Here is a 26,988-nt window from a genome sequence, read left to right as displayed (position 1 = left end):
GCTCCACGGAGGCGGGGGGGGGGGGGGGAGGGGGGAGGGGGTGCCTGCCGCGGGGGGCGGCTGCTACCCTGCTGTCGCGGTGGGGGGCCAGGCGTATTAAGAGAACCCTAGGAAGCCACACATGCCTGTGTTGCTACCTTTCACTCGTTTCATTCCAGACGTCTTTATTAAGCACCCGCTGTATGCTGGGTGCTGGGCGCACAGTGGCTAAGCAGCTGGCACGATCCAGGCTCTTGGGGAACGTACAGACATTTAAAAAATAATTGCACGAGTAGATCGAATTACACTGGCGACACGGCCTCCTAAGGAAATGCACCGGGCATGGATAGCTGGAGGACCTAAAATCATGCACATTTATTGTAAGTCAGACCTCAAAAAAAGGTAGAGAGAGAGAGAAAACATCACACTGTGGCTTCGGCAGAATTGGTGGGAAGCTCTCTTGCCTTATCTCCTTTTGGTTTGTTGGCATCTGTGTAAGGGAGGGTGGCCCTGTTCTTTCCACCTGTCCGAGAGTCCTTTTGAAATGAGAACGACCACCCCCGTCATTTGACCGAGTAGCAGCCTGAAGCTGCCTAACTGACTTGAAAGGGGGAGGTAGACACTCCATGCCGTCTTACACCTTAGGATATTCTCCTTTATCTTCTGGATGTCGTGAACAGTCATCTATAGGACCCGACTCCGTGGCCTCTAAACAGGACCACCACCCCCAGCGGTAGGAGGCAGAGCATGGTTGAACTGAAAGTTTAAATCTGTCAATACCCTCGTTTCCGCATGGCTTTTCCATGACAGCTGTACTGATCCAGGAGCAAAGGCGAATCATCGTTTATTGTCTGCTCCCTTCTCTAAAGCTCCTGGAAGCAGAGACATCTGACTGTCTCTTTTGCTCACTCCTGACTCCCAGTGCTTAGGGCAGGGCTCGGCGCACAGTAGGCACTCAATAAATATTGAGCACAATAAATATTGGGTTAAATGCATGAATGACCCAACAGTTGGCAGTGTTATCACCTGCCACCTCTCCTCTCTAACCTTATGGGAACTCCCTGTGTCTCCTGGGCAAATCTCGATTACTCACAATGTGTGGACTGAGGGTTCAGTTTAACCGAATTCTCAGCTCCCAGCCAGCCTAGTACTTCACCTAGTACTCCTAGGGCATCCCCTCTCTATCCCAGGATGGAAGCACCAGAGGGGAGAAGGCAGTCCTCCACCTGCCACCACCTGCAGAACACCCAAACCCAGGCACAGCCCCAGCTCTGAACAAATCTTTGCCCCAAGAGACACCAAGCCCCCATCCAGCGTCAGCTCTTCTGACTCTTTCAAGCTTTGAGGGAATCCCAGAAGTGCCAAAATACAACTGTCGGAGTGCTCCTGGCCTCGCGAGAGGGAGGACTTCCTGGTTCAGCCCCTCAGTGGATTCCCCCTGCTGTGTCCTCCCATCCAGGTGACAGGCTGCCAGCCAGCACACACCCAGAGATTATACCCCGACCAGAGAGGTGTCAGGTTGTATGTAGTTCCCAGAGCCGATACTCCCACCTCCGCCCCCCAGCTCTGGCTTTTTTTCTTCCTGGGGATAGAGGACTATGCCACCCAGGGACTTTCCCAGAACCCCTTCTCTGTGACCTGCCCCCTCCTCCGGGAAGTCTGTCCTGATTTGGCAGCTCTACCCAATAGAACTTCTTGCAATGATGGAGACGTTTTATATGTATACTGTCCAACATTAGCCACAGTTGACTCCTGAGCACTTGAAATGCAGCCAGTGGGACCAAGGAACTGATTTTAAATTTTATTTAATTTCAATTAATTTAAATCTAAATAGCCACATGTGACGGCTACCATCGAGCAGTATCATTCTATAACCCATACGCTCCTTGGCAAAGACCGTATTCGTGCATTTTCATTTGCGCACACTTACCCATTTTGTTTGTCTTGTAATTTCCCTGTTCCTTGAGGGTGAGGGCCAGTATATTCCTTGAAATGTTTTCCCTTACCACCAGGCTTTTGCCCATGCCATGCCCTCTGTCTGGAACACTTCACCCTTCACCTGCCCATCTGTACCAACTACATATCCTTCAGATTGTCAACATCACCTCCTCTGAGAAGCCACCTCTGATTACCATCCCTGACTACCATACTGCAGCCTCTGAGTCCTTCCCCTACCACTAAAGCACTAGTCACACGCTGCTGTGCCCAGTTACTTCCCTGCCTTACTTTCTAGACTGTGAGTTCCTTGGGAGCAGAGACTAGCACAAAGTTGATAATAAATATCCATGGAACTCAATGCTGAGAATAACTGGTTTCCCATGACATGATCCACCACCCGGCTCCCAGCAACAATGCTAATGAAAACTAGCATTTGTTGAACCAAGTACTTCTCCTGCACTGTCTTATTAAGTGCCACAAGCATCCTATAAGAGATTCTCTTTCATTATCTACCTTTTACACACTCGGCATCTGAAGCTCAGAGAGGTTAAGTAAATTGCTTGAGGTCACGCAGCCATAGTATCTTAGTCTGAGTTCCCTAGAAAACAGAGCCTGAGACAAAAGTTACTTGCTGATGTTTTATTGGGGATGGAATCGCAGCCCAAAGGGACTCTAAGGCAGGGAGAGAAGCAAGCAAACACAGCACATGCCTTACTGGGTGGGCCACAGCTTCTCCCGAAACACGGCCAGGAGTTGCAGCACTCGGGCATCTCCAGGGAAGCCGCGGGCAGTACCGCAGGGATGAAAGGCAAGAACTTCCTCTACTGGCATCCCAGCTCCCGTCTGCTGTGCGTCACGGTTGGGTCCCAACTGTTTCTTGCTTCTGGGTTGTGTTACCTGCGTCTCCCCACAGCCAGGAGAGAAGCCAGTTCCTTCTCAGGTAGAGCTTTACCTGAGTCTAGAAGAGGAGGCACCAGAGCCCCTCGGCCCCTGCCGCCAAGGGTCTGGTCATGTCAGCTGGGATGACAGCTGGGGATCTGGGGAGGCAAGGTCCGGCCCTCGGGCCACGTTACTGCAGGCTGAGTTGGCCCAGTGACTGTAGCTGTGGACCCCGGGCCACCTGCAGTGGGGCGGGGGGGGGGGGGGGCGGTGAGCCGAGGCTGGAGAGCAGCCAGTGCAGCTGGGTGGCTGGGAAGGACGGAGCTGAGCACATCTGAAAAGGTGCATCTGTCAAGCCTGATGCCGCGAGTAAACATCAGAACTGGGATTCAGATCCAGCTTGGAATAACTCCAAAGCCCCTCGACAAATATTGATTGAAAGAAACACGAAGAATTGGATGACTGAAGGACTGTAAAAGTCCCCAGCAATAATCTATGCCACATGCCCCCATTTTACAGGTAAAGAAACTGAGGTCTAGAGAGGCCGAGTTGCCCTAAGGTCACACTAAGTGCAGGTGGGAGAGCTGAGACTTGTGCATCAGCCTCAGGCCTCACGTTTCCTGCACTTAACTTCTTGGGCCCTCCTGCTTCCTCCAGCACCAGTGCGAGCTCTCTTGTCATGGCAGCTTTCAGGTCATTAGAGCGATGTCTCTTGTTTTCATCTGCCCCACATCCATCCCCCATCCTCTGCTAACCTCGGTATTCCTCCTGGAAACCTCCCCATCCACTGCCCTTAGTCCATGTAGTTCCAGTGGGGTGAACCTTGTGACCTGCCTACCCTATTCCCAGCCCCCCACGCTCTACCCCCAGCCCTAGGGCAGAGGACTTAGGTCTGGCCAATCAGAACATCCCATCTTCCTGGCCACAATGATTGGTTCATGGGTGGGCATGTGACCTGGACTTGTCCCTTGAGAGTTCCTCATAACATTCATAGCAATTACGTGCAAAGAGAAGCTTTCTTTTCTTGGATTGCTTCCCTTTGGCCTCAGAAGGTCAGCCAGAGGCAATACTGTGAGAGAACCTGCTGCGAGTGAAGCCAACCCAGCAGAAAACAGAACTGAGAGATGAGAGGAAAGAGAGGTCCCGAAGATACTGCTTGTTCACCTGGATCCAGCTGTGCCTGAAGCTGTTCCATAGAATTTTTAGTTAGGTAAGTTAATGAATTTCTCATTTTGCTGGTGCCGGTTGGAGTTGCACTTCCATCACTTACAGCAAAAGACAAGACAAGCACCTACTCTGTGCCAAGTCTTGTGCCAGATGCTAAGGATAAAGATTTTCAGATTCAGTGCCCACTTTCTGGAAATTCACAGCCTATAGAGAAGATCCTCATGCCCCAGGGAAATATGTAATTCCCTGGACTGGAATTACCAAGGCAGAAAGGAGAGCACAGTGCCAAGGATTTCAATAACTGGTGTTTAACCATAGATCAGTTAATCCCCATTCATGCCTTCCTCCTACCCAGGAAACACCATACCGTTACCCCATTCTGATTTGGGGCTGGCTTTTCCCTCTTTGCTCAGCCCATCCAGCAGCCCAGAGTGAAAGGCTGTTGATTTAAGGAACTGGGAAGGAACGCGCACACATACACGCACACCTCCGACCAGCTTATCACCCACCTGGGCTTTATTCACCAACCTGAATGCTTCCTTCAAAGGGAAGGAGACATTTTACAAGGTCATAGACTTATATCCAAAGCTGGAGCCTGAGCAGAAGAGGCCACACTGGGAGCTCCAGACCTGAAGTGTGGTGAGTCTGGAGGGAAGAATCTGAAGGGGGGAGAGAAGAAAGTATTGTCCAGGGGCCATGGCCATAGTAAACTTCGAGAGTCTGTGAACCCCTGAAATAACGTGTGTGTGTGTGTGTGTGTGTGTGTGTGTGTGTGCAAGCCTGCATGGGGAATGCGTCTATAGTTTTAAATCATATTTTCAAAGGAATGTTTCCCCTCCCTAAGTTAAGTCCCATTGGCCTAGAACATGGCCATGCTTTTGTGAGGTGGGTGTCTTAGTCTGCGCGGGCGGCTGTCACAAAGCACCACAGATTGAGTGGCTTATAAACCACAAACGTTTATTTCCCCCAGTTCTGGAGGCTGGGAATTCCAAAATCAAGACGCAGGCAGATTTGGTGTCTGGTGTGGGTCCACCTGCTAGAAGATACACAGCTTTCTTCTCTCTGTGTCCTTGCATGGCGGAAGAGGTGAGGGACCCCCCTGGGGTCTCTTTTATAAGGGCACTGATCCCATTCCTGGAGGCTCCACCCTCAGGACCTCACCTCCCAAAGGCCTACCTCCTAATACCATGACCTGGTGGGGTTAGGATTTCAACCTATGGATTTGGAGGGCCCCCACACAGGCAGCCCATTCCAATGGGAACCTGAGGCTCTGAGCCACGACATTGCATAGTTTCCCTAGACCAATCCCCTACGCCAATCTGTAACAGAGCCTAGACAAGAAGCAGAAATCTGGCTTAGCTGGCTGCGGAGCTGGGAGAAAGAGAAAGGGGTGCAAGTCAAGGTCCTCTGCAGTCCCAACTGGCCCATCAGATTTCAGCCTGGACGTCACCTGCCCCCTGCCCTTCCTCGGTGCTTGTGCCTAACATCGCCCTGGGCTTTCCCTTGGCCCAGAGCTGTGCCTACAGGCATCTGTTGATTGGTGGGTTGGCAAAATGCACATCCGATACTTCACTTAGGCCACATCACATTCAGATATCTCTCCCTCTCCTAGCAAACCTGCTCCTCCCAGAGCTTCCCCAAATCAGCAATGGCAGCTCCCCCATCCCAGGGACCAAGGGAAAAAGCATCCTCACACTCTGTGTCTAATCTATAAGCAAATCCGGTTGACTTGACCTATGACATCTAACATAAATCCAAACTGTTCCTTTGGATTTATGTTAGATAAATCCCCTTCCCTCCCTCTCAGCCCATCTATCTGATTGTGTCTCATCTGATGGACTAAAGTTGCTGACTCCTTCTCCTTCCTTCTCCCTCTACCTGGTTCTCCATCCAGCAGCCTGAGTGATCTTTTTATTTGATTTACTTATTTAGCTGATTTATATTTTTTAGAGAAGGAGAGAGGGACGGGGGAGGGACAGAGAGGGAGGGAGTGTCCAGCAGGCTCCACACCCAGCATGGAGCCTGAGGAAGGGCCCGGTCTCACAACCCTGAGATCATGACCTGAGCTGAAATTAAGAGTTGGATCCTTAACGGACTGAGCTACCCAGGTGCCCCCAGAGTGATCTTTTGAAAACACAAGATAGGTCATCACAGTCTAGCTCAGGCCTATCTGCAGACTCTGCATCTCACTCAGAAATTAAAAGCCAAAGATCTTCACTGCCAACCAGGCCCCCCAGGCTCTTTCCTTCCTGAAACTTGCCAAACACATGCTCACCACTGGGCCTTTGCACCTGCACCTCCCTCTCTGCCTGGAACATTCCTCCCCCACAAATCCATATGGCTTCCTCCTTCAGCTGTTCCCCAAAGGTCACCTTCTCATGGCTTAACATGACCTCTCCAATCATTCAGCATCTCCCTTCCTTCTTCATTTTTCTTTATGACATGTTATTAACATATGGCATCTTATATACTAACTTGTTTGTATCCTTATTGTCTTACTTTTCTTCTACTAGAGTATAAACTCTGTGATGACAGCAGTTTTGTCTGTTTTCCTCACTGCTAAATCTGCAACACCTAGAACACCTCCTGGAATGTAACAGATACTCAATAAATGTTTGTTGAATAGATGGATGGATGGATGGATGGATGGATGGATGGATGGATGGCCAGGGCATATTGTTCCATATTGCTTGTCCGTCTTGCCCATAAAACCCTAAGCTCCTAGAGGGCATGGACTATGTTCTGTTCAATGCTGTATCCATAAGGGTCACATAGGGCTGGGCACATGTAGATTGAATGAATGACTGATCAGTCCCTTTGGTTAACAGATAAGGACATGGAAGCCAGGAAAAAGAAAGGGACGTAGCTCTGGGGACATACCAAGGCCCTAGCAGCCACCTCTCGGTCCCCAAGTCCCATCGGTCTGCCTGCCGTGGCTAACTATGGCTACTCTGGGACCATGCATGCTCCCTGGCCAGCTCAGGTGGGAGGGTTGCCCCAGGCCTAACCATGGACAGCCCAGGAAGCTGCTGCGTATGTATTTTTTTTTAATATTTTATTTATTCGTGAGAGACATACAGAGGCAGAGACACAGGCTGAGGGAGAAGCAGGCTCCTTGTGGGGAGCCCAGTGTGGGACTCGATCCCGGAACCCCGGGATCACAACCTGAGCCGAAGGCCAATGCTCAACCGCTAAGCCACCCAGGCATTCCTGTATCTGACTTTTAAACCAACGTTTTAATAACCCTTTGGGCTCAGGGCACAGAGTCGGAAGCCCAATTGCCTGAGTCTGAGAGCCTCCTTAATCACTTACTTTCTGGTTTACCGCTTACATCCTGAGCCTTCATCTTCTGCAAAAATGGGGACTCTGATAAGAGCACCTGCCACGGAGTGGCTGGGAGGCTTAAATGAACCAAGGCACTACAAGTGTTTCAAATGGGGCCTGGTGAGTGCTCGAGAAACGTGGACTGCCATCAACAGTTAACTGCTGAGCTAGAGAAAAGATTCAGTCCCTTTCAAGCTTTCCTTAGGTGGATTCCAACTAATTGGAGCCTCCCGGATGTGGTTTCAGGTTATAATGCCTCATTTAGGTTTCTGGGCACCTGGACGGTCAGCGTGATTTTCCCAGGTGACATTGAGCACATTATCTGGAGAACAAAACGCCTTTCAAGGTCAGAAACGTCTGGAGAGTCATAGGGGCAGCCAGAAAGAGGCAAAATCATGGGCCTCAGTTGGCTCTGGGCTCCCCAGCTTCCTGGCTGGAATTACACCCCTCAGGATCCTGCCAAACCCCCAGGAGAGGCTGATTTTGGTGTAAGAATAAAAAAAAAAAAATCCATCCTCAACCACTCGGGGCTGCATTTCACCTGTTGACTAGCAGCCACTAGGTTTTTCTAATCCTTGGAATAAAAAGTCTGCATTATAAACCTGACCTCCCTGCTGGGGCTTGTCTCTGCACCCCCGTAAGACACACATATGCATTCTATCGCCTTGAACCTTCTCAATAAACTCCAGCCCCTTACCCAAGGAGGTAAGGAGACTTCCTGAAGATCACAGTGTTGGGAAGGGGAAGATATGGTCCATCTGCGTCTTTCTACATCACTCTGCTCAAGGATTAAGCCCAATGCCCGCTCTCCTCTGGGATGTCCAGTCTGCTTTCACAGGTGGAGAAACTGAGGCCCAGAGCAATGGAGCGACTTGTCCCAGGTCACACAGCTTGGAAGTGGTAGAGTGAATGGCCAGCTTCCCAAGACTCCTGCCATGTTTAAAGTGCTAAGCCAGACTTAGAGTCCCAAAGTGAAGTCCAAGGTTGAAAAGCACCGGCCCTGGGAAGTCTGTGTGGGTGCCCTTGGCTTGGTTGGCAGCTCAGCCCCTTTTGACCCTGGGTGCCCGTGAGCTGGCTCAGCCTTCCTGGGCCTCACTTCTGGTCACCAACAGCAGTGCTGGCTATCAGCTAACCGCCTTCCCCCTTGGCCTCCTGGTCCAGCCACCTCTATTATTATGTAGATACGACTGGGCTTTAAATTAACTCAGGTTTTCATTAAAATACATTTCACTTTTTTTTAGAGGATTTAATTTATTTATTCATAGAGACAGATAGAGAGAGGCAGAGACATAAGCAGAGGGAGAAGCAGGCTCCCTACAGGGAGCCCGATGCGGGACTCGATCCCAGGACCCCAGGATCATGACTTGGGCCGAAGGCAGGCACTAAACCGCTGAGCCACCCAGGCGTCCCAATACATTTCACTTCTAATTGGACGACCAGCATCACAACAAAACATAGAACAAAACCACAAAAAAATATAAGGAAACTAAAAAAAATAAATAAATAAATAAATAAATAAATAAATAAATAAATAAATAAATGAAACTCCAGCCACATTCCCGAATTCTCACTTGACTTTGTTGCCTGTTCAAGACTCCCCATCATTTTTAAAAGGGGGAGGTTGGAGGTGCCTGCGTGGCTCAGTTGGCTGAGCATCTGACCCCTGGTTTCAACTCAGGTCATGATCTCAGGGTCGTGAGTTCAGGGTCACGAGATCGAACCCCATATGGGGCTCTGCACTCAGTGGGGAGTCTGCTTGGGGTTCCCTCTCTCCCTCTCCCCCCTCCCCTTACTCACAAGAGTGCATGCTCTCTAAATAAAATCTTATAAAAATAAATAAATAAATAAATAAATAAATAAATAAATAAATAAAGGAGAGGTTAACATGTTTGAAAGGTATTTAAGACTGATTACCTCAAACAGGCATTTTCTTCTTAACGTAAAGAGAAGTAAATGAAGGAAAACTGAAAACTTAGTAACTTCGGCACTTTATGATGTTAGTGACATTTAAGGCAGGTGCAGGTGCCACCCTGAATATTCTCCAAGGACCATCTGAGGCACCATGGCATCCCACAACCTTCCTCTGTAAAACAGCAGCACAGTTATTCTATGGAAGCCCTTGCAGTGCTAGGCTAGCTCATAAACTGTGTTTGTTGATGAATGTGTCGGAGGGGCTGAGGGAGATGGAGGGAAGGGTAGGTATGCCCAATCCTCCCAGGAGGGGCAGAGGGGTCACCGAGGGTGTCATAGTGGGTGTCTGCGCTCAGTGGTTGAAGCAGGGTATTGCCTTCCCCTTGGAGGGGTTTGTGCCCCCCTCACCTCACCATCCCTGCCCTCGTGGGCAATTCCCAGCTCTCCCTCCATCGTGGACACCCTTCCCTTCCTTCCCCGTCTTCCCCCACCACCTGCCCCCTCCCTCTTTGAGAGCAAGCCAAGGGGACCGACACTAGGGAACAGGAGTTGGAGGGATGTCATCAGGGAAGGAGAAGGTGTCTCTGCTTATCAGTCTGGGGACTAGAGTCTTTTTTTTTTAATTTATTTTTTATTGGTGTCCAATTTACCAACATACAGAATAACCCCCAGTGCCCGTCACCCATTCACTCCCACCCCCCGCCCTCCTCCCCTTCCACCACCCCTAGTTCGTTTCCCAGAGTTAGCAGTCTTTACGTTCTGTCTCCCTTTCTGATATTTCTCACACATTTCTTCTCCCTTCCCTTATATTCCCTTTCACTATTATTTATATTCCCCAAATGAATGAGAACATATAATGTTTGTCCTTCTCCGACTGACTTACTTCACTCAGCTGGGGACTAGAGTCTTGGTGCAGATTTCAGTTTTCTCCAGATTTGCCAGGAGATCTCGGGCAAGTCACATGAGCAATATGGGTCTCCATTTGTTTTTTATCTCTTTGAAGTATCTGCTAATCCCCTCTGAGATGAGCAACAAGACAACAGCTATGGATAATACTCATACTACTGCAAATAGTCGCTGCCACCACAGGATCGCCATCACATTAGCATCACCGGCACCACCAGCATCATCACGACCATTTATTGAGGGCCTCCTGGGTGCAGGCACTCCACAAAGTACCTTCTATACGTTTTCTCATTTAATCTTCCCAACACCCGCTGAGATAAGTACTAGACTCAAGCTTGTTTTACAGATGAAGGATTGGAGGCCCAGAGAGGGTAAGTGCCTGGCCCAAGGTCACACAGCCAATAAATATGAGAGCCAGAAATTGAACCCCCCTCACTTCTCCAAGGAGCCACCCAGATCAGTGCCTGGCCCACAGCAGGGGGACGATGCACACTAACTATGTGCATAACTATTACGCTGAGGCTCTCCAGAAGGACAGCGGCCGACTCATGAGGTCTGGGCAAGCATCTCTGGCTTACCCCTACTAACTGTGTCCTTGGGTCGAGTGGCCCACACCTCTCTGAGCTTCAGTATCCTCCCTTGTCGAAGATGAGGTCATAGCACCCACCCGCACCTCGAAGACACACAGGCCACACAAGTGGGCTCCCCTCCAGTCAACAAAGACGAGCTCATTGCAGCCCTCTGGGCTTGTGGTCGGAGAGTCAAGAAGCATAGGAGCTGTATGATGTGTATTAATTGCCTGGCACGGTGTGTGGATGGCACCCCGCACCCAAGTCACCCACCTGCACTGCTGCCTGAGTCAGTCTGGGGGCATCTATTCCCCTCTCTGGGCCTCTCCTTTGCCATCTGTAAAGTGGGAGGAGACTGAGATGAATGGGCACGCAGGCCCACAGGTACCATCAGCATGGAGGCAGAGACTATAGAATAGGTGCAGCCATCCAGGGATTCTCACTCAGAGGAAACAGACATGCCATCTGAGATAGCAAGTGTGTTCCAAAGTGTACACCCCCCAAAGTTCTGGCACAAGTCTGCACATGCAGATGTTCATGGCACAGCTGCCTGTGGCAAAGGGCTGGAGCTGGCGAGATGCAGAGGGAATGGCATGCAGCAGGTGGAGGCAGCGGTTGGAGGCAATGGTGTGGCAGTTCCAGTCAGGGCCGGCTCCGTCTCCCTCCACGGCATCATGTCTCCACACAGCAGTGAGCTTCCATCTGCTGCATTTGCCATTTGCGCGCCCACCCCCCAACACACGTGCACACACACACACAGGCACACAGTGCTGTCACCCAGTGCTGGGGGCAGCCCTCAACCAATAGCTGGCAGGAATTGGTATGTAAAGACCACACCTCCCTACACCCTGGGGAGTGGTAACTCTAAGGTGCCAGGTATACCCCATCTCTCAGAACCTCCCTTGGGACAGGGTGGCTTCATAACACATTTAACTGGCTTCATTCGTTCTCAGCCCATCCCACTTCCTCCTCCACGGGACCACCACCCAAGTAAACTGCCTTGCACCCAAACCCTTGTCTTAGGGTCTGCCACTGGGAAGCACAAAGTTAAATAGAATAGGTATATACATGGCAATGTGGATCAACCCTAAAAACATTACACCTGGTGCCCAAAATAGGAAGCAAAATGCAACATATGAAATAATGTTATTTACATAAATGAGAAAATACACATATGCTGAAGGATACCCATTTTGCAACAATACCTCCAAACAAAAAGATACAATTAAATAATTACAGTGGTCAGTGATTGGCAGGAGTGGGCTAACAGGCAGGGTGGCTGCTGGAAACAGCATCTGTGTGTGATTTTGAAAAAGCAGCTCATCAACTGCAAGACTTGGTGGGGGGGCAGGGAGAAGGAAAGGAAGGGAGGGAGGGAGGGAGGGAGGGAAGAAGGAAGGAAGGAAGGAAGGAAGGAAGGAAGGAAGGAAGGAAGGAAGGAAGGAAGGAAGGAAGGAAGGAAGGAAGGAAGGAAGGAAGGAAGGAAGGAAGGAAGGAAGGAAGGAAGGAAGGAAGGAAGGGAGGGAAGAAAGAAACCTGAGAGGAGCCTTGCCTGGACCCGTGATGACAATGTCCCAGGCAGAGTGGGAGTGTTCAAATTCCCTTTAAGCACTAACATTTATTCTAAGGTCTGGGGTTATCCTACTTTCAGAACTTGTTAGGGAAAAGCCCCACCCTCTCCCCAGATAGCAACACCTCCCGTTGCATTGCCAGGCTGAAAGGAGGCTGGGGACCTGGCGTCTGAACACAGGACCAGGTTTCTGACTGGAGAACACCTGCATAGCTCCTGTCTCTCTCATTCCCAGCAGCCTCCACCACTAATCTAGCCTGTTGACGGCTAGGTCATCGAAGCTCCCTGATGGTGGGTAGCGTGTGGGCAGCCCTGGGACTTTCCCTAGCCTGCATCTCGGCCCTTGGCCTCATCTCTCCTGCGTGGTTCCAGTCCCACACCTTCTCCTTTGGCGTCCTCACCTACTGCTCCTGGCCTCAGGGTGACAGCTGGAACCAGAGCTGTGGGACCTTCAGGTCCCTGGATGATATTCCTGACTTTGCCTGGAAGGTAAGACCTGGGTAGGGCCTTGGGGCCACGATCAAATCCACCAGGGGGCGGGGGGTGGGGAGAGGGAGAGGAGTCATGTTCTGGTCCCTATCGCCTATCCCACATTGAGCCTCTGACTCTGTAGGTGTGCAGTGGAGTCTGGCTATCTGCATTTTAGCAAACACCCAGATGACTCTGAAGGCAGCTCCAAGTCCATAGAGTATCTTACTACAAATTAAGAAAATGTTCCCCTTCTTCAGCACACTACACTGCCATCTGCTGGAAAACGCCTGTAACCAATATGCAAATCTATGACGATTCGAATGCATCTCCAAGAGTTGGGCAGTGTACAATCGGCACACACCAACCTGGCCATCCTCTAAGTGCTGCTAAGTTTGAAAACCACAGCTAAGGTGTTGACAGTCTCTGTTGTGATGCACATTACCAAATTCAACAATACCAACGATGGGTCAGGACTCCCAACCCAACACCTCTAGGGAAGATTATACAGGCTCTAAAACCGATAATTAAAAAGGTGCTTCTCCTGGTGATCCTGTCATATAGCAGGTACTCAGTAAAGGTGGGGTATGGTGATTGTAAATCTGGGTCTTCATTCTGGCTTTACAACTTAATTAGCTGTGTGTCCTGAGGCAAATGACTCCATTGCCTTGGACCTCAGCTTGTCTATACTTAAAATGGTGATAATAAATAGCACAGACCTCTTGGGGTTTTGAGGACTCAGTAGCTGGCATAAACAAGTGACATACACCTGCCCCTACCTGCCCCACTCAATACCCTCCCTACTCTTTCTTCCTGACAGGTCTCAGCTGCAATTCTCCTTGGAGGATGGCTCTTGTTGGCCTTCAATGCAGTTCTCCTCCTAGCTTGGGCCCTGGCCCCCAAAAGGCTGTGTCCCAGAAGGGGCAATGGCCCAATGCCAGGGGTGCAGGCAGCTGCAGGTAAATCCACTGTCATACAGTAAGCATTCCAGACATGTTTGTGGATTAAATGAATGGATGAATGAATGAACAAACAAATGAAATTGTGAGCAGAGTCTGGCCTCTTATATTGAATCTCAGAGATAAATCCTCAGATTAAAGACTTTCTGGTCCTTTAGCAAGCCAGAAATGGTGAGGGAGGGAATGGCATACTTAACATCACCCTCTCCTGCCCTTAGCTAAACCCAGTCCAGTATAATAGTCTGTCTCCCTTTGTTTCTCTCTCATCCATCCACTTTGTATCATCTTCACCAGGACTACCATACACAGTTGAGCAAGTTGTGTACTGCACAAGGGGCCTTGTTGAGGGCTGAGAGATGCTGAAATCTAGCCAATGCTCCACTTGGTGAGCTGTGAAATTGCAGGGCTGCAACTCCCCTGAAGGGTTGCTTTCCTCTATTCCCACTGAGGCTCTGGATGGTCTAGCTCAGAGCTTGATTGCAACCCTCATCCAGTTAATCCCTCACCATCTCTTACCTGGATTAGAGTGATAACCACCTCACATGTCTCTCTGCTGCCACCTTTGGCTCCTAGAGTCTGTCTGCCACGCTGGCCAAACAGGTCTTGTTAAAATTGAAATCAGATTGAGCCACTCAAACTGGTTTATCTACCCGCTAGTGACTTCCTGTTACATTCGAGTAAAATCCACACTCCTCATCATGCCCTATGAAACCCTCACTCGCTTGCCAATCTCACCTCTTACTCTGTCAGGCTCAACATGCTTCAGCCACAGGGCCTGCTTTCTGTTCCCCATATACGCCACACTTGTCCACCCTGCCTGGGATTCTCTTTTCTCAGATCTTACATGTCTTGCTCCTCTATGTTACTCAAATGTCACTGCCTCGGTGGGATTTCCATGACCTCTAGGTAAGCGACCCCCTCTCCTGAGATTCTCCTGCCTCTTCTTTGCTCTGTATTTTTCACAGCACTTACTTACCTGTTAATCTATCTCCATTACAACATGAGCTCCTTGAGGGCAAGGACATGTCTGCCTTGACATCACCAGCACCTGGCATGGCGCTTCACACATAATAGATACTCACTAAATATTTGTATAATCAATGGATGGAGCTATAGTTCTTGTCCTCCTAGGCTTGTGCAGTGTGTCTGGTGGGGATGGGTGAATCAAGCAATTACAACTCAATGGATATTTGATGAGATAGGGATGAGTGCAAGATGCAAGGAAAAACTCCAAGAAGGTGGAGGATGTTAAGGAAGGGTTCCTGGAGGAGGTATCACTTGAGCTGACGCTGGAAGTGCGAGTGGGAATTGACTAAATATAGAAGGAACTTCAGGTAATAGGAACACTGGGGGCCAAAGCATAGAGATGAGTCGGGAAGACATGTTCATGGAACTGTAAGTAGACCATTGTGGCGTAAGAGCAGCAAGAAAAACTAGGGTCATGTGATTCTCCTGTACTGAGAGTGCCTTGAAAGTGAGGAGGTTTATAGTTTATTTCCTTAGTATCATTAGTGCCTACCACAGCACCTGCAACAGATTTGATGAATGAATGCATGCACAGATGTAGGTAGGTGGGTACTGATGGATGGATATATGGCTATATTAGTGGATAAGAGATGGTTGGTTGGTTGGATGGATGGATGGATGGATGGATGGATGGATGGTTTAGTAGATGGATGATTGGTTGAGTAGGTGGATGGATGGTGGATGGATGGATGGATGGGTGGGTGGGTAGATGGATAGTTGAGCAGGGTACAGGTGTCTAAGTGGGCAGATGGGTAGATGGATAAGTGAATGGATAGGTGGATAGAGGGATGAAGAGATGAGAGGATAAGAATATGACTGAATGGATGGGTGAGTAGATGGATAGATGGTTGAGTGAGTGTATAGATGGATGGGTGGTTTAGTGGGTGGATGAATGTATGGTTGACTAGATAGATGGGTGGGTGTGGATGGATGGATGGTTGGTCAAGTAGGTGGATGGATGGATAGTTGGGCAGGATGCAGGTGGCTAAGTGGGCAGATGGGTAGATGGATGGATAAATGAATGGATAGGGTGGATAGAGGGATGAGGGGATTAGAATATGGTTGCATGGATGGGTGAGTAGATTGACAGCTGTGTGGAAGACTAATTGAGTAATGGGTAGATAAAAGGATAGATAAGTCAATATATAAGTGAATAGATTGATGGATGTGTGGGTAGATAGGAGGGTGGATCAGTGAGTCCTGAGATGGAAGTTAGCCCCAAACCCCTTGACTAATATACTGGTGTTTCTTCCTGTTGTCTCCAGCCACTGTCACCATTGTGGGTCTGCTGGTTTTCCCCATCAGCCTGGCCTCTCCATTTGCCAAGGGAGCCTGTGGAGCCTCCTCTGTGTACCACGGTGGGCAGTGCCAGCTGGGCTGGGGCTATGTGATTGCCATCCTCAGTGCAGTCCTGGCCAGCTTCCTGCCTATGATTGGGTGGCCCCACATGACCAAGGTCCACGGGAGGATCATCCTCTTCTCTGGTGACACTGAGAAAATCATCCTCATGCCAGAAATGAGCATATAAAAATTTCCCAGGAGGAGCAAAAATAGCCCACTTTAGAGTTGTATGAAATCACTACAAATCCACATTCAAACCTCACCTCTGCTGCCTCTCTGCTGTGTCACCTCAGGCAAATCACTTCACCTCTCTGGACTCCCATGTATTCTGTAAAATGGTGGTCTACCTCTAAGGGCTGTTACCAGAATTAACTTGAGATGCTGTGTATAAATAAAGCACTTAGTACCATGTAGGTCCATTGTATTCAAAGAATTTCAGCTTATTATTATTATAATCCCTACCTCACAAGAGGATTCCTCAAAAGGAGAATGCCCAGGACAGGGGTGCCCAGTCAGCTCAGTTAGTGGAACAGGTGACTCTTGATCTCCGGGTTGTGAGTTTAAGCCCCTTGTTGGATGTAGAGTTGATTTAAAGAAATAAAAGAGTACCTGGGACAATTCTGAGTCCAACCTGTCCCTCTAATACTGCTTTGTTCAATAGACACGCGCATGTTCTCTTTTGTACCCTCCATCTTTCTAACTCCTTTTTTCTTAGAGAATTTGAGAATTATTTATTTTCCAATCAAATATTCAGTGAGTGCCCATATGTACAAGAAGAGTTTGTATAAAAGTGTGGCCTGTGTTGGGGTGGGGATGGGGGGACCTGTCTCATCTCTCCATGCAAACAGTCCTACTGATGTGGGGATTTCACTGTTACTTGGGGCACAAGAGGCCCTTCTGGATCCCATCTCTCTTCAGCCTCTTTCTTGTCACACACCCAACCCCTGTGCCTCTTCTACTATACTAAATCCTGGGCCCAGGGAAGGCCTCTTCACACTTCCACCTCATGTACACACTCTCTCTGCCAGGGATGCTGAAGTCAATCTATTGCTTTAGCTTATCATGACCCACTGCCCTTCTTTGGGAGCAGCACCTTAATCTTCCCTTGGGAGATAACACTCAGCAAATTCTCTATCCTGTATTATGGATAAATGAGTTCTTCCATCCAATAAAGCCAGGTTGGAGAGACTGATTCAGAGATGGGCATGGAACTGGTGTATGCCAGCATGGAGGAGAGCAGAACCCTGACATGGACAGAGGTGGAGCTCTAAGGACATCATCTGAACACCTGGATCCAGCCATGCCTGCTCCCCTACTCACAGGAGACATGGTCACAGGCAGCTCCAGGCTGCCATCCTTCTGGCTTGGCCACTGCAGAAGAAAAGGGTAAATGGCTCTGTTCCCAGAGAAGGAATCTGATTGGCCATGACAGAGTCACGTGCCCCCTAGGGGGAGGGGCATATCAGCAGTCTCACAGAAGACCATGGTTGTAATGCAGAAGATGGGAGAAGGTGCTGGTACTGGACCCGGGGAAGGATGCTGGGTAGGCAAAAACATCTGATGCCCAGCCTCCTTTTGAAGGGTAGCTTTATTATCCCCAGTTCATAGATGTGAAAACCGAGGCTCAGAGAGGTACAGTCACTTGCCTAAGTCTGCACAGTCGACTAGGATTTGAACCCAGGTCTGTCAGACTCTATGGTGGGGGCAAAATAAAACCGGGATTTGCACCCTCTGCCCGACCTAGCTTATCTTTGTCAAACTCTTTTTGGCTTTATTTTTATTTTTTAAATTTTTAAAAAGATTTTGTTTATTTATTCATGAGAGACAGAGAGAAAGAGAAAGAGAGAGAGAGGCAGAGACACAGGTAGAGGGAGAAGCAGGCTCCATGCAGGGAGCCTGATGTGGGACTCAATCCCGGGACTGGCAAGATCATGCCCTGGGCCGAAGGCAGCGCTAAACCACTGCGCCACCCAGGGATCCCTCTCTTTTGGCTTTTAAATGCTCAACCAAGGGATGCCTGGGTGGCTCAGCGGTTGATCATCTGCCTTTGGCTTGGGGCGTGATCCCAAGATCCAGAGTCGAGTCCTGCATTGAGCTCCCTTCAGGGAGCCTGCTTCCCCTCTGCCTGTCTCTGCCTCTCTCTGTGTGCGTCTCTTATGAGTAAATAAAATAAAATCTTTTAAATAAATAAATAAATGCTCAACCAAGAACATCCATAAGCAATCCCCCAAATGACTCCATTATCTTGAAAACACACAGACTGCAGAGAATGCAGCTTGCATTCCTCTTCCAGAAAGAACAATCAAGACAACTTGACAGCTTTTTAAGAAAAAAGCAATAGAGGGGCTCCTGGGGGGCTCAGTTGATTAAGCGTCTTGACTCTTGATTTTGGCTCAGGTCATGATCCCAGGGTTCTGGGGTTGAGCCCCACGCTCTGTCATGTTCCATGCTCACCAGGGACTCGGCTTGAGGATTCTCTCTCTCCCTCTGCTCCTCCCCTTGCTTGCATACACACACTCTCTCTCTAAAATAAATAATCTTTAAAAAAGAAAAAAGAAAAGGAATAAAATAATGGAATAAATAGAAATCCTAGGAAGCCATCACACGGTGCTCAAAAGGACCCAGAGGCAATGTTTTGATATCAGCAGGAACACTTCCATGCAAGTCAGTCTCCCTTGTAAGACCCCCTCGAGACCCAAGCAGCATTCCAGTGCAAAAAGCAGCAAGTGGATGCCACTGAGTAAAAGCCCAAAATCAGCCCCCAGCCCCTGACACCCACATGTCCCCTGTAATAACCTCTCCATGGCCCCCAAGTCCCTTCATTTTCCTTTTGAATTGTTTCAGCAATGCCAAAGGGAGCCGGTTCTCTAGCCCTTAACACAGAACAATTTACAGGGAGACTCCATCTTTATCGCAGCCAACGGGATTGCTCAGTCTTATTTTCTCTTGATCACAGCAAGGGGCGTCCGCTGTTTCAAGAAGCCCTGTGTCTACAAAGGCTGGAAATCACTCTTAACAAAGGAAGCCAAGAAGATACCAGAGAATTCCTGCACAACATCCGATGTAATGGAAAATCCCCAGGGAACTGCATGGTCCCGTGGGTCATTTGAATTCTGCTAAGGTTTGATTTAGCCAACAGGCAAGCTGGCACTCCAAAAAGATCAAATTGTGCTCCTCTCCTCTCCACCTGTCCTCCACTCATGCTCTCAGGGTGCCTGGTGGCTTAAAAGCCGAAAGCAGAGAGACCTGTAAGCTTTTTCCTGACTCAGCAAAATCAGATGCGAACTGCAGCTACAGCGTCAGCGTGGGCTTTGCTCCTGCCAAGAACTGATGGCCTCACCACACCTAACTGCTGTGCTCCTTGGTCACAGCCCAAGAGGGCTGGGGGCTCATCCACTCCTGAGCTCTCCTCCAGGAGCCATATTCTCTTAGGTTTCAAAGACTCACCTGAGAAGAGAACCTGAGCTAGGTAGATGCTGGAAATTCAGGGACACCGAAGTCTCAACCAGGAAACCATCCCCCAGAGATGCTGAGGAATAAAGGGTCCCAGTGAATGAAGGGAGCCAGGCCTGCATCTAGAATAATGGGAGGCATTATCTCCAGTTCACAGAAGTGAAAACAAAGGCTCAGAGAGGTACAGTTCTTTGCTCAAGGCCACACAGCTAGGAAGTGACAGATCGGGGATCCGAAATCATCACTCCCCAAACATGTGGACGGAGATATGGTACAGGATTTTAGTTGGCACGATGAGAAAGCCATTCCTGCTTCAATCGTCCTTTATGTCCACCAGAAAGAAAGGCTCATTTGGTGCCAGCATGTCTTTCACACCCTTTCTCAAACTCTTGCTACATCTCTTTTCAACAAAGAGAGTGGGATTTAGGCTTAAAGCCTTTTTGGGTGGCAAACAGTATTGTGGGAAAATAATCATATTTATTTTTACAATTATCTTCTGTTTATGTAAATGATACTGGCTTCCCATAGTCAGAAATCTAAAAACTGAGTTGGTTTAAAGAAAACTAGTAAAGATCCAATCATGCAGGTGGTGCACAGACATGGTCAGAATCAGAAAGGTGGGCTGCAGGTGACCTGAGCTGAAAATGCTATTGCAAAATGTGGGAGAAGGGGCACCCGGGTGGCTCAGTTGGTTAAGCATCTGCGTTGGGTTCAGGTCATGATCTCAGGGTCCTAGGATCAAGCTCAGGTCAGGCTCCCTGCTTAGTGGGGAGTCTGCTTCTCCCTCTGCCCCTCCCTCTGCTTGTGTTCTCATTCTCTCTCTCAAATAAATAAATAATCTTTTTTTTAAAAAAGTGTGGGAGAAATAAATAAAAATAAAAAAAAATAAAAAGTGTGGGAGAAAACTCAGTGGTTGATGGGTCTGATGTCCTCCAGACTTAAGAGTGGAAATTCAAAGAGCTTCTTCCCACTGTCCTTGACCACCACCTCAGGGCTCCTGGGACCTCAGACCTGGGAGGGGAGGTGGGGGAGGGGAGAAGGAAAAGGACACCAGATGCAGAAATGCCTCCCGGGCATCCTAAAATGGGATGGTCAGGGCCTCCCAAACTCTTTGCACAGAGAAGTGCTTCTTAATAGCCTTGTGGCCTCCCCTGTAAGCCAAAGGGCAAACTCTCCATGAAAAGCCAATGAAGCGTTGCTGGAACACGGCATTAAGGAACAGCAAAACAGCCCAAAGGGCCTTCACCCTGGGGGCTTGTTCTGAGCAACAGGATCATCTAGTAGAAACTGTGGGCAAGACACTATCCAAATGCTCTTAGCTCCAAGGAAATGAGGCAGAAGGAGAGAGGGGAATCTGGGGATGGGGCGGGGGAGGGGTGCTGGAGGGGGGGAAGAGAAGAGAAAGAAGCAAGAAGGGTTAGGAGAAGAGGATGGCAGGAGTCCAGCCACAACTCTGTGTTCTATAAACAAAGAAACAAAGACCACTTCTCCATCCCAACCACTGAGTCATCCTAGTAATCCAAGACTTATCTATGCTCAAATGCACGCACTTAGGAAAACCTTCACAACAAAAATGTTCTCTTAAGATTTCTTTTCCTATAACATACATCAATGGCTGTAAGTCAATGGTGCCTGTAACCAGGCATCTGTGCACGCATAACCAGTGGACTGGCACTGCCTGGGTCTGGTGGTGGCAGGCAGCTAGCTTCAAGCAATAGTGAGGTGCTCCAAGAGGACAGCCACGTGTACCAAGCTCTGGCTGGGGTTGGGGAAATGAGACAGGGCAGGGCTCTAAAGCATGGTCAGCACATCAGGACCCGTCTTTGCTCTCAAAACACCCCCCAGGAAGGAGCAGATCTTCCGCTAAGAAAGCCCCTGTCTGGGTTGGCCAAAGACACATCCCCACCTGCCTGCTGCTGTGTGGCTTCAGACTTATCGCGACTGGCAGTCTTCTGAGAACATTCTGACTAGGCTCACCCAGGCTGCCAATGCTACCTGCAAACTCTGCCCCTACTTTGCTGGCTTATTTGGAAATCTAACTTTTTCTTTCTTTCTTTTTTTTTTTTTTTTTTTTTTAAGATTTTATTTACTTATCATGAGAGACACAGAGAGAGGCAGAGACACAGGCAGAGGGAGAAGCAGGTTCCCTGTGGGGAGCCCCATGAGGGACTCCATCCCAGGACCCGGGATCACACCCTGAGCCAAAGGCAGATGTTCAACCACTGAGCCACCCAGGAGCCCTGGAAATCTAACTTTTTCTATATAAAACCTGAAGTTTTCATGGGTGCTCATTAGATTAAATCAAGTTTTGCTTCTGCAGCTGAAAGTTAGTTGCTTCCCTTGGGCCATGTTTAGTGGCTGCTAGGGGTGGACACCCACGAGAGGTCCCCGTTGCTTGATGACTAGGGTTCTGAATGGTAGCCACAAGCGGGAACTTGTGGGTGTCAAGGGGGATAAGCTGGTGGTCCATGGGAACATCAGGGGTGAGAGATAAGCTCCCTCTGTAGGTGCCAACTTGAAGGTATGACCCCGAGGCAAATGGCTGACCATCTGGGGACCCCTCTTGGGGCATCAGGTAGACGATTTGCAAAAATGGCCTCAATTATTTCTGTGCCTGTATCCATACTCCTTTTTCATGTCTCTTTGCAAAGCCACCCACCAAATGGTGGAATCGATTCCCCCACTCCCCCTTTTGAATCTGTATTCAGACACGTGACTTACTCTGAGCAACAGAATGTAGCAGAAAGGACCTCAGGCCAATTCCCAACCTAGGTCTCAAAAGGCCTTGCACACTCCTCCTTGCTGTCTTGAAAAGTGCCACCATGGCCACATAAACAAGCCTGAGCTGGGCTGCCAGGGGATGAGAGACACATGGCCCACTTTCCCCGCCAACAGTCAAGCACCTGTCAGAAGCAGAGTCACCTCGTTGGCCAAGTCCACCACAGACCAGGAGACCCTTCCAGCCCATACTGTCCCAGAGAATCATAAGCTAAGTAAATGGCAGTGTGAGGCCACTAAGTTGTGGGGTGGTTTGTCATGCAGCATGACGCATGCTGATAGCTACCTGACACGAGGGAGTGAGAAGTATTTGACTTGCCTTAAACCTCCTGGGGAAAGACCAGGCAGCTATAATGAGACTTTGTCCCCCTCTGGGTCTAGGTCACTGGGGTGGGGTTGGGAGGACACAGTCTTTAAAACCAAACATTTCCTTCCTTCATATTAAAAAAATTCCTGAAATGTAGAAATGAAAAATAACCCATATTCACACATTTCTGTTTATATATTTTTTCTCCATATATAGACACAACTCTTCAGTAAACAGTTACAAGATATGTTGGCAACACTGAGAAAAGGAGGAGGGCATTCCACAGACAGAACGACTCCCACACACTCGATTCCAGGACACAAGGATGCACACAATATACGGGGACCAAAATAAGCACAATTAAGCTGAATAAATAGGAATTGTTCCAAATCACAACCATGGACACTTCTGTGGAACACCATGAGAGAGAAGGCGGAGAAGGGATTGTGTGCTGTACTTTGTGACTACTCTGTCGAAAAAATAAATAAGAATCAGAAGGTCTACGACCCGGATCTTGCTAGAATAATGTCCTCTGTAAGGAATAGCAGAGCAGCTGGGTAAATTTTGATCTGGAGGGGCCTTTCGCACATTTTCCCCCCATCTTGGGAAGGTGACGGACCACAGCGAGGAGATACAACTGTCACGGAGCACACTCCTTGGAGGCAAGGGTCATTTAGGTCCGTCCTGCTCAAGAGGCCCCATGTCAGGGACTAGGAGGGTTGGATGCAGCAAAGGCACTAGGGCCAAGGGAAGAGCCCTCACAAGCCCACAGGCAGGGATTCCTCTCCCTCCTGGTTTGCTCAGGACTGAGGACTAATGGATCCTTTCTATGAACACTTTGATGTGCTTTGAGTCTCCAACCTTGCCAAAACCCTACCTGCCATGCTGGGGATGAGCATTCCAATCTGACTCTGTTTCTCTCGATTCCCGTGCATTCTTCAGAAGAGAATTGGCAGGATTGCTCTATCAGAAGGACACTCTAGAAGTGGCCTTTACCAACACACACCTTCCAAGCTTCTGGAGCACCAGCCTCAATGTGCAGGAGAGGTGAGGTCTTCCCTAGGAGCCAAAGAAGGGGACATGCCCTCTGCCCGGCCTGGGGTGGGAGGTGCCTGGGCAGGACCAAGAGGAACCTCAAGCTGTCTCACACCTATAGACATTTCTCATGCTCCATTGCCCTTCCAAGGGGAGGCCCCTTTTGAAAAGAAGAAAAGAAATCTCTCCTGGGGTCAGGTGGAGGAGAAAAAAATGAGAGAATACAACAAATGGAATCTAGACCCCAAGAGGGATGTGGACTCCCTTGTGCCTTTTCTGAACAGGAGGAAGTCTTAGGACATAGGCAGTAAAGAAAAAGTGGGGAGAGAGATATATTTGTAGCCCCGCCTCTATGCTAGTGGTTCTCAAATGGGGATATTTGGCAATATCTGGAAATGTTTTGGGTTGTCTCAACTGGGTTGGGGAGGGGGTGTTACTGGCATCTGGCGGGTAGAGGCCAGGTATGCTGCTCAACATCCTACAACACATAGCCCCTCTCAAATAAGAATTACCCAGACCAAATGTCAATGGTACCAGGGTGCAGAAACTGCTCCAAGCCAGCCTTCCAGCCATGTTCTGGAACATCTCCAAACACCCTTCTCAGAGTACAGAGGTAAGCCCCACAGGCCTCTCCTACACTAATTCCGCCCCCCCAGAAAACCTCCCTCCCCTAAGTCTCAGCTGACAAAACAGTTTGGAGGGATTGGGACAGAACAAGAGAGAGGCAACCATTCTGGAGGCCACTCATGAAAATGTTCCCTCCATCCACTGACACACCCCAATTCCAACAAGGGAGAAATCCCAGACTTGGACAATCTTTGGTCAAACAGGAAAACGTATGGTCAAACAGGAAAACGTAAGGCTGAACCAAAGGGGCAACCCCCTGACCCCACCTGCCTGGTGGCCAAAGTTGGGGTAGTTCTCTTAGCACAGAAGTCCATGCTTATGAACAGACACCAGGACCTCGCTCCCGGGGTGGCCGGGAGGAAAAGCAGGATGGACGGGTGGGTGGTGGCTCGGTTGACATTGCCCAGGTGAGCAGGCCCTCACTTGTTCTCGATCAGTGTCTGCACCTTGTACACGAGGTCCCGGGCCAGCTTCAGGATGTGTTTGGTGTTGTGTCGCTCGGCCATTTCTGAAAGAGCAGAAGGCAAGATCTTATGAGCCTCCTGCTGTGTCCATCCGCAAGCCTCAGTCTCAGATTTGATAGGGGCAGGGGGGCTCTGGGGCATTCCCACCATCATCATCTGGCATCATCCCCAGAGCAGCGCTGGAAGCAGAGACTGTGAAGTCCTGCCACTTTGGACCCTGGTCTCCTCATCTGGAAAATGGGGATGACAACAGAATCTGTTTCACCAGGCTGCTGTGAGATCAAACAAGAGGATGTGGGTTCACCTACAAAAAGTTAGGTCTTCCCAGCCCCTTTATATAAATACCACGACTGGGGACCTCTTAAGAAAGCAATGCTGAGGGCAGCCTGGGTGGCTCAGCAGTTTAGCGCCTCCTTCAGCCCAGGGTGTGATCCGGAAGACCCGGGATCCAGTCCCACATCCGGCTCCTTGCATGGAGCCTGCTTCTCCCTCTGCCTCTCTCTCTCTCTGTGTGTGTATGTGTTTCTTATGAACAAATAAAATCTTTTTTTTTTTTTTTTAAAGAAAGCAATGCTGGGCACACAGCCAAATGTTAAAAGGTACTAAAGGATATGGAAGGGGAAAGGAGAAAGTAAAAGTAATTTTATTAAGAGCTACATAAAATGATTGCATCTTTTTTCTTAAGATTTATTCTTTTGAGAGAGACAGAGACAGAGCACAAGCAGGGAGAGCAGGAGAGGGAGAGGCAGACTCCCTGCTGAGCACGGAGCCCAACTTGGGGCTCTATCCCAGGACCCTGAGATCATGACCTGAGCTGAAGGCAGACACTTAACCGATTGAGCCACCTAGGCACCCCTGATCAGATCTTTAAAGCAGAATAATCCTAAACCAGATGTTTATCATAAAGAAATCATTTATTGGAGGAAAAATGCACTAAGACCATGATTCCCAAACTAGCTACCAAGGTACCCCAGGATGCCACTGGGAACTCACAGAAATTGTGAGGGAGACAAAATAATATTCCACATCTGTCCAACACCCCACAAACCAGTATGGTGCCAGGGAGGTCACAAATTGCACTGCATTCCTATCAATGACTTTATATCTTTGCAATGCTAGGTTTTTCTGCAAGTAATTGAAAAACCAAGTTTGAGAAAAAAGCAAAAGCCACATGAAAATCACTGTGGAACAGGAAATAAGTGAAGGTGATGGTGTACAATCTGGTTCCAAGGTTTGGGAAGCTGTACAAAGCCAACAGGTACATAATCCCATTAATCACTGTACTTATCTAAGAATGAAATAAAAATATTATTTTCTTTTGACTGTGGAAAAGATGATATGGGAAAAAGTTTTTTCAATGAACCCGGTAAATGCCATGTGGTTTCTTGGGTTGGATGCTAGAGCAGAAAAAGGGCATCGCTTAAAAACCATGCAAAGGGTGCCTGGGTGGTTCTGTTGGTTACGCATCTGCCTTTGGCTCAGGTCATGATCTTGGGGTCCTGGGATCGAGTCCAGCATCCAGCTCCCTGCTCAATGGAGAGTCTGCTTCTTTCACTCCCTCTGCCCCTTTCCCTGCTTATGTCCTCTTCCTCTCTCTCCCAAATAATAAAAAGATCTTTAAAAAGAGGCAAAATCAAAGTCTGTAGTTTAGTTAAGAGTAACGTACCAATGTTTACTTCTTAGTCATGACAAATGTTCTAGGACCAGGTAACATAGAGACATTAGGGGTGGCTGAGTGGAGGGTATCAAGAACTCTTTGTACTATCTCTGCAACTTCTCTCTAAATTTACACTTATTTCAAAATAAAAAGATTTAAAAAAAATAATGTTTCTGAGGTGCCTGGCAGGCTCAGTTGAGACAGTGTGAGACTCTTGATCTTGGAGTTGTGAGTTCCAGCCTCACGCTGGGTGTAGAGATTACTTAAAAAATAAAATCTTTAAAAAAAGGTTTCTGGGGTAAGGTCAAAGGCAGCTTTTCTTTTTCTTCTTTTGCTTTTTTCAAAATTATCTTTAGTTTTCTAAAATTTTAAATAGTGATAATAGTAGCAAGAGCTTCCAGCTACAGGGCCCCTCCTATGAGCTGGGTGGGTATCACGTGTAGGCTTTATCCATGTTGTCTCATTTAATTGTTCCAATATCTCTGTGAGGGAGGTGTTAGTATCATTCTATCCCCAAGGAACCTGAAGCCCATAGACATGCAGTCACTTGCCCAAGGTCACATAGCTCCCAAGTGGCTGAGATCAGAATCCATACCTGTTTGACTTCAAAGGCTGTGCCTTTCTCACACC

At 48.8% G+C, this 26,988-nt stretch overlaps 2 protein-coding genes across 8 annotated transcripts in view; one reads left to right on the top strand and one right to left on the bottom strand.

Moving 5' to 3' along the window:
* Positions 1–3,138: 3,138 nt before the first annotated feature.
* Positions 3,139–16,450, top strand: LHFPL7 (LHFPL tetraspan subfamily member 7). 4 transcript variants are annotated; one of them, XM_077876090.1, is made up of 6 exons: positions 3,139–4,006; positions 4,511–4,602; positions 6,792–6,996; positions 12,482–12,732; positions 13,532–13,670; positions 15,962–16,450. In XM_077876090.1, exons 4-6 carry the CDS (start codon positions 12,532–12,534, stop codon positions 16,222–16,224), a joined length of 603 nt encoding a protein of 200 aa, XP_077732216.1. In that variant the 5' UTR covers positions 3,139–4,006; positions 4,511–4,602; positions 6,792–6,996; positions 12,482–12,531; the 3' UTR covers positions 16,225–16,450. The 4 variants fall into 4 exon arrangements, with proteins under 4 accessions (XP_077732216.1, XP_077732217.1, XP_077732215.1 ...); XM_077876091.1 differs by lacking the exon at positions 6,792–6,996 and having other exon boundaries at positions 12,479–12,732; XM_077876089.1 differs by lacking the exon at positions 6,792–6,996 and having other exon boundaries at positions 3,141–4,006.
* A 6,301-nt stretch (positions 16,451–22,751) lies between these two features.
* SGSM1 (small G protein signaling modulator 1) overlaps positions 22,752–26,988 on the bottom strand; it is an 80,075-nt gene continuing 75,838 nt past the window's right edge. For all 4 annotated transcript variants that reach the window (XM_077876083.1, XM_077876087.1, XM_077876084.1 and 1 more), the window contains one exon: positions 22,752–24,745. In XM_077876083.1, coding sequence (XP_077732209.1) covers positions 24,657–24,745 — 89 coding nt within the window. In that variant the 3' untranslated portion in view covers positions 22,752–24,656. The remainder of the gene's footprint in view (positions 24,746–26,988) is intronic.

Source organism: Canis aureus, chromosome 27 (assembly GCF_053574225.1).
Source record: "Canis aureus isolate CA01 chromosome 27, VMU_Caureus_v.1.0, whole genome shotgun sequence".
Taxonomy (NCBI): domain Eukaryota; kingdom Metazoa; phylum Chordata; class Mammalia; order Carnivora; family Canidae; genus Canis; species Canis aureus.
The sequence above is the reverse complement of the archived record's forward strand: the minus strand, read 5'-3'. Positions and strand labels throughout refer to the sequence as shown.

Bases quoted from the DNA above. Each gene is read 5' to 3' on its own strand.
- LHFPL7 (XM_077876091.1), top strand. From the start codon at position 12,532: ATGGTGGGTAGCGTGTGGGCAGCCCTGGGACTTTCCCTAGCCTGCATC. The intron at 12,733-13,531 runs GTAAGACCTGGG...TCTTCCTGACAG, and splicing joins TTCCTGACTTTGCCTGGAAG to GTCTCAGCTGCAATTCTCCT. The intron at 13,671-15,961 runs GTAAATCCACTG...TGTTGTCTCCAG, and splicing joins AGGGGTGCAGGCAGCTGCAG to CCACTGTCACCATTGTGGGT.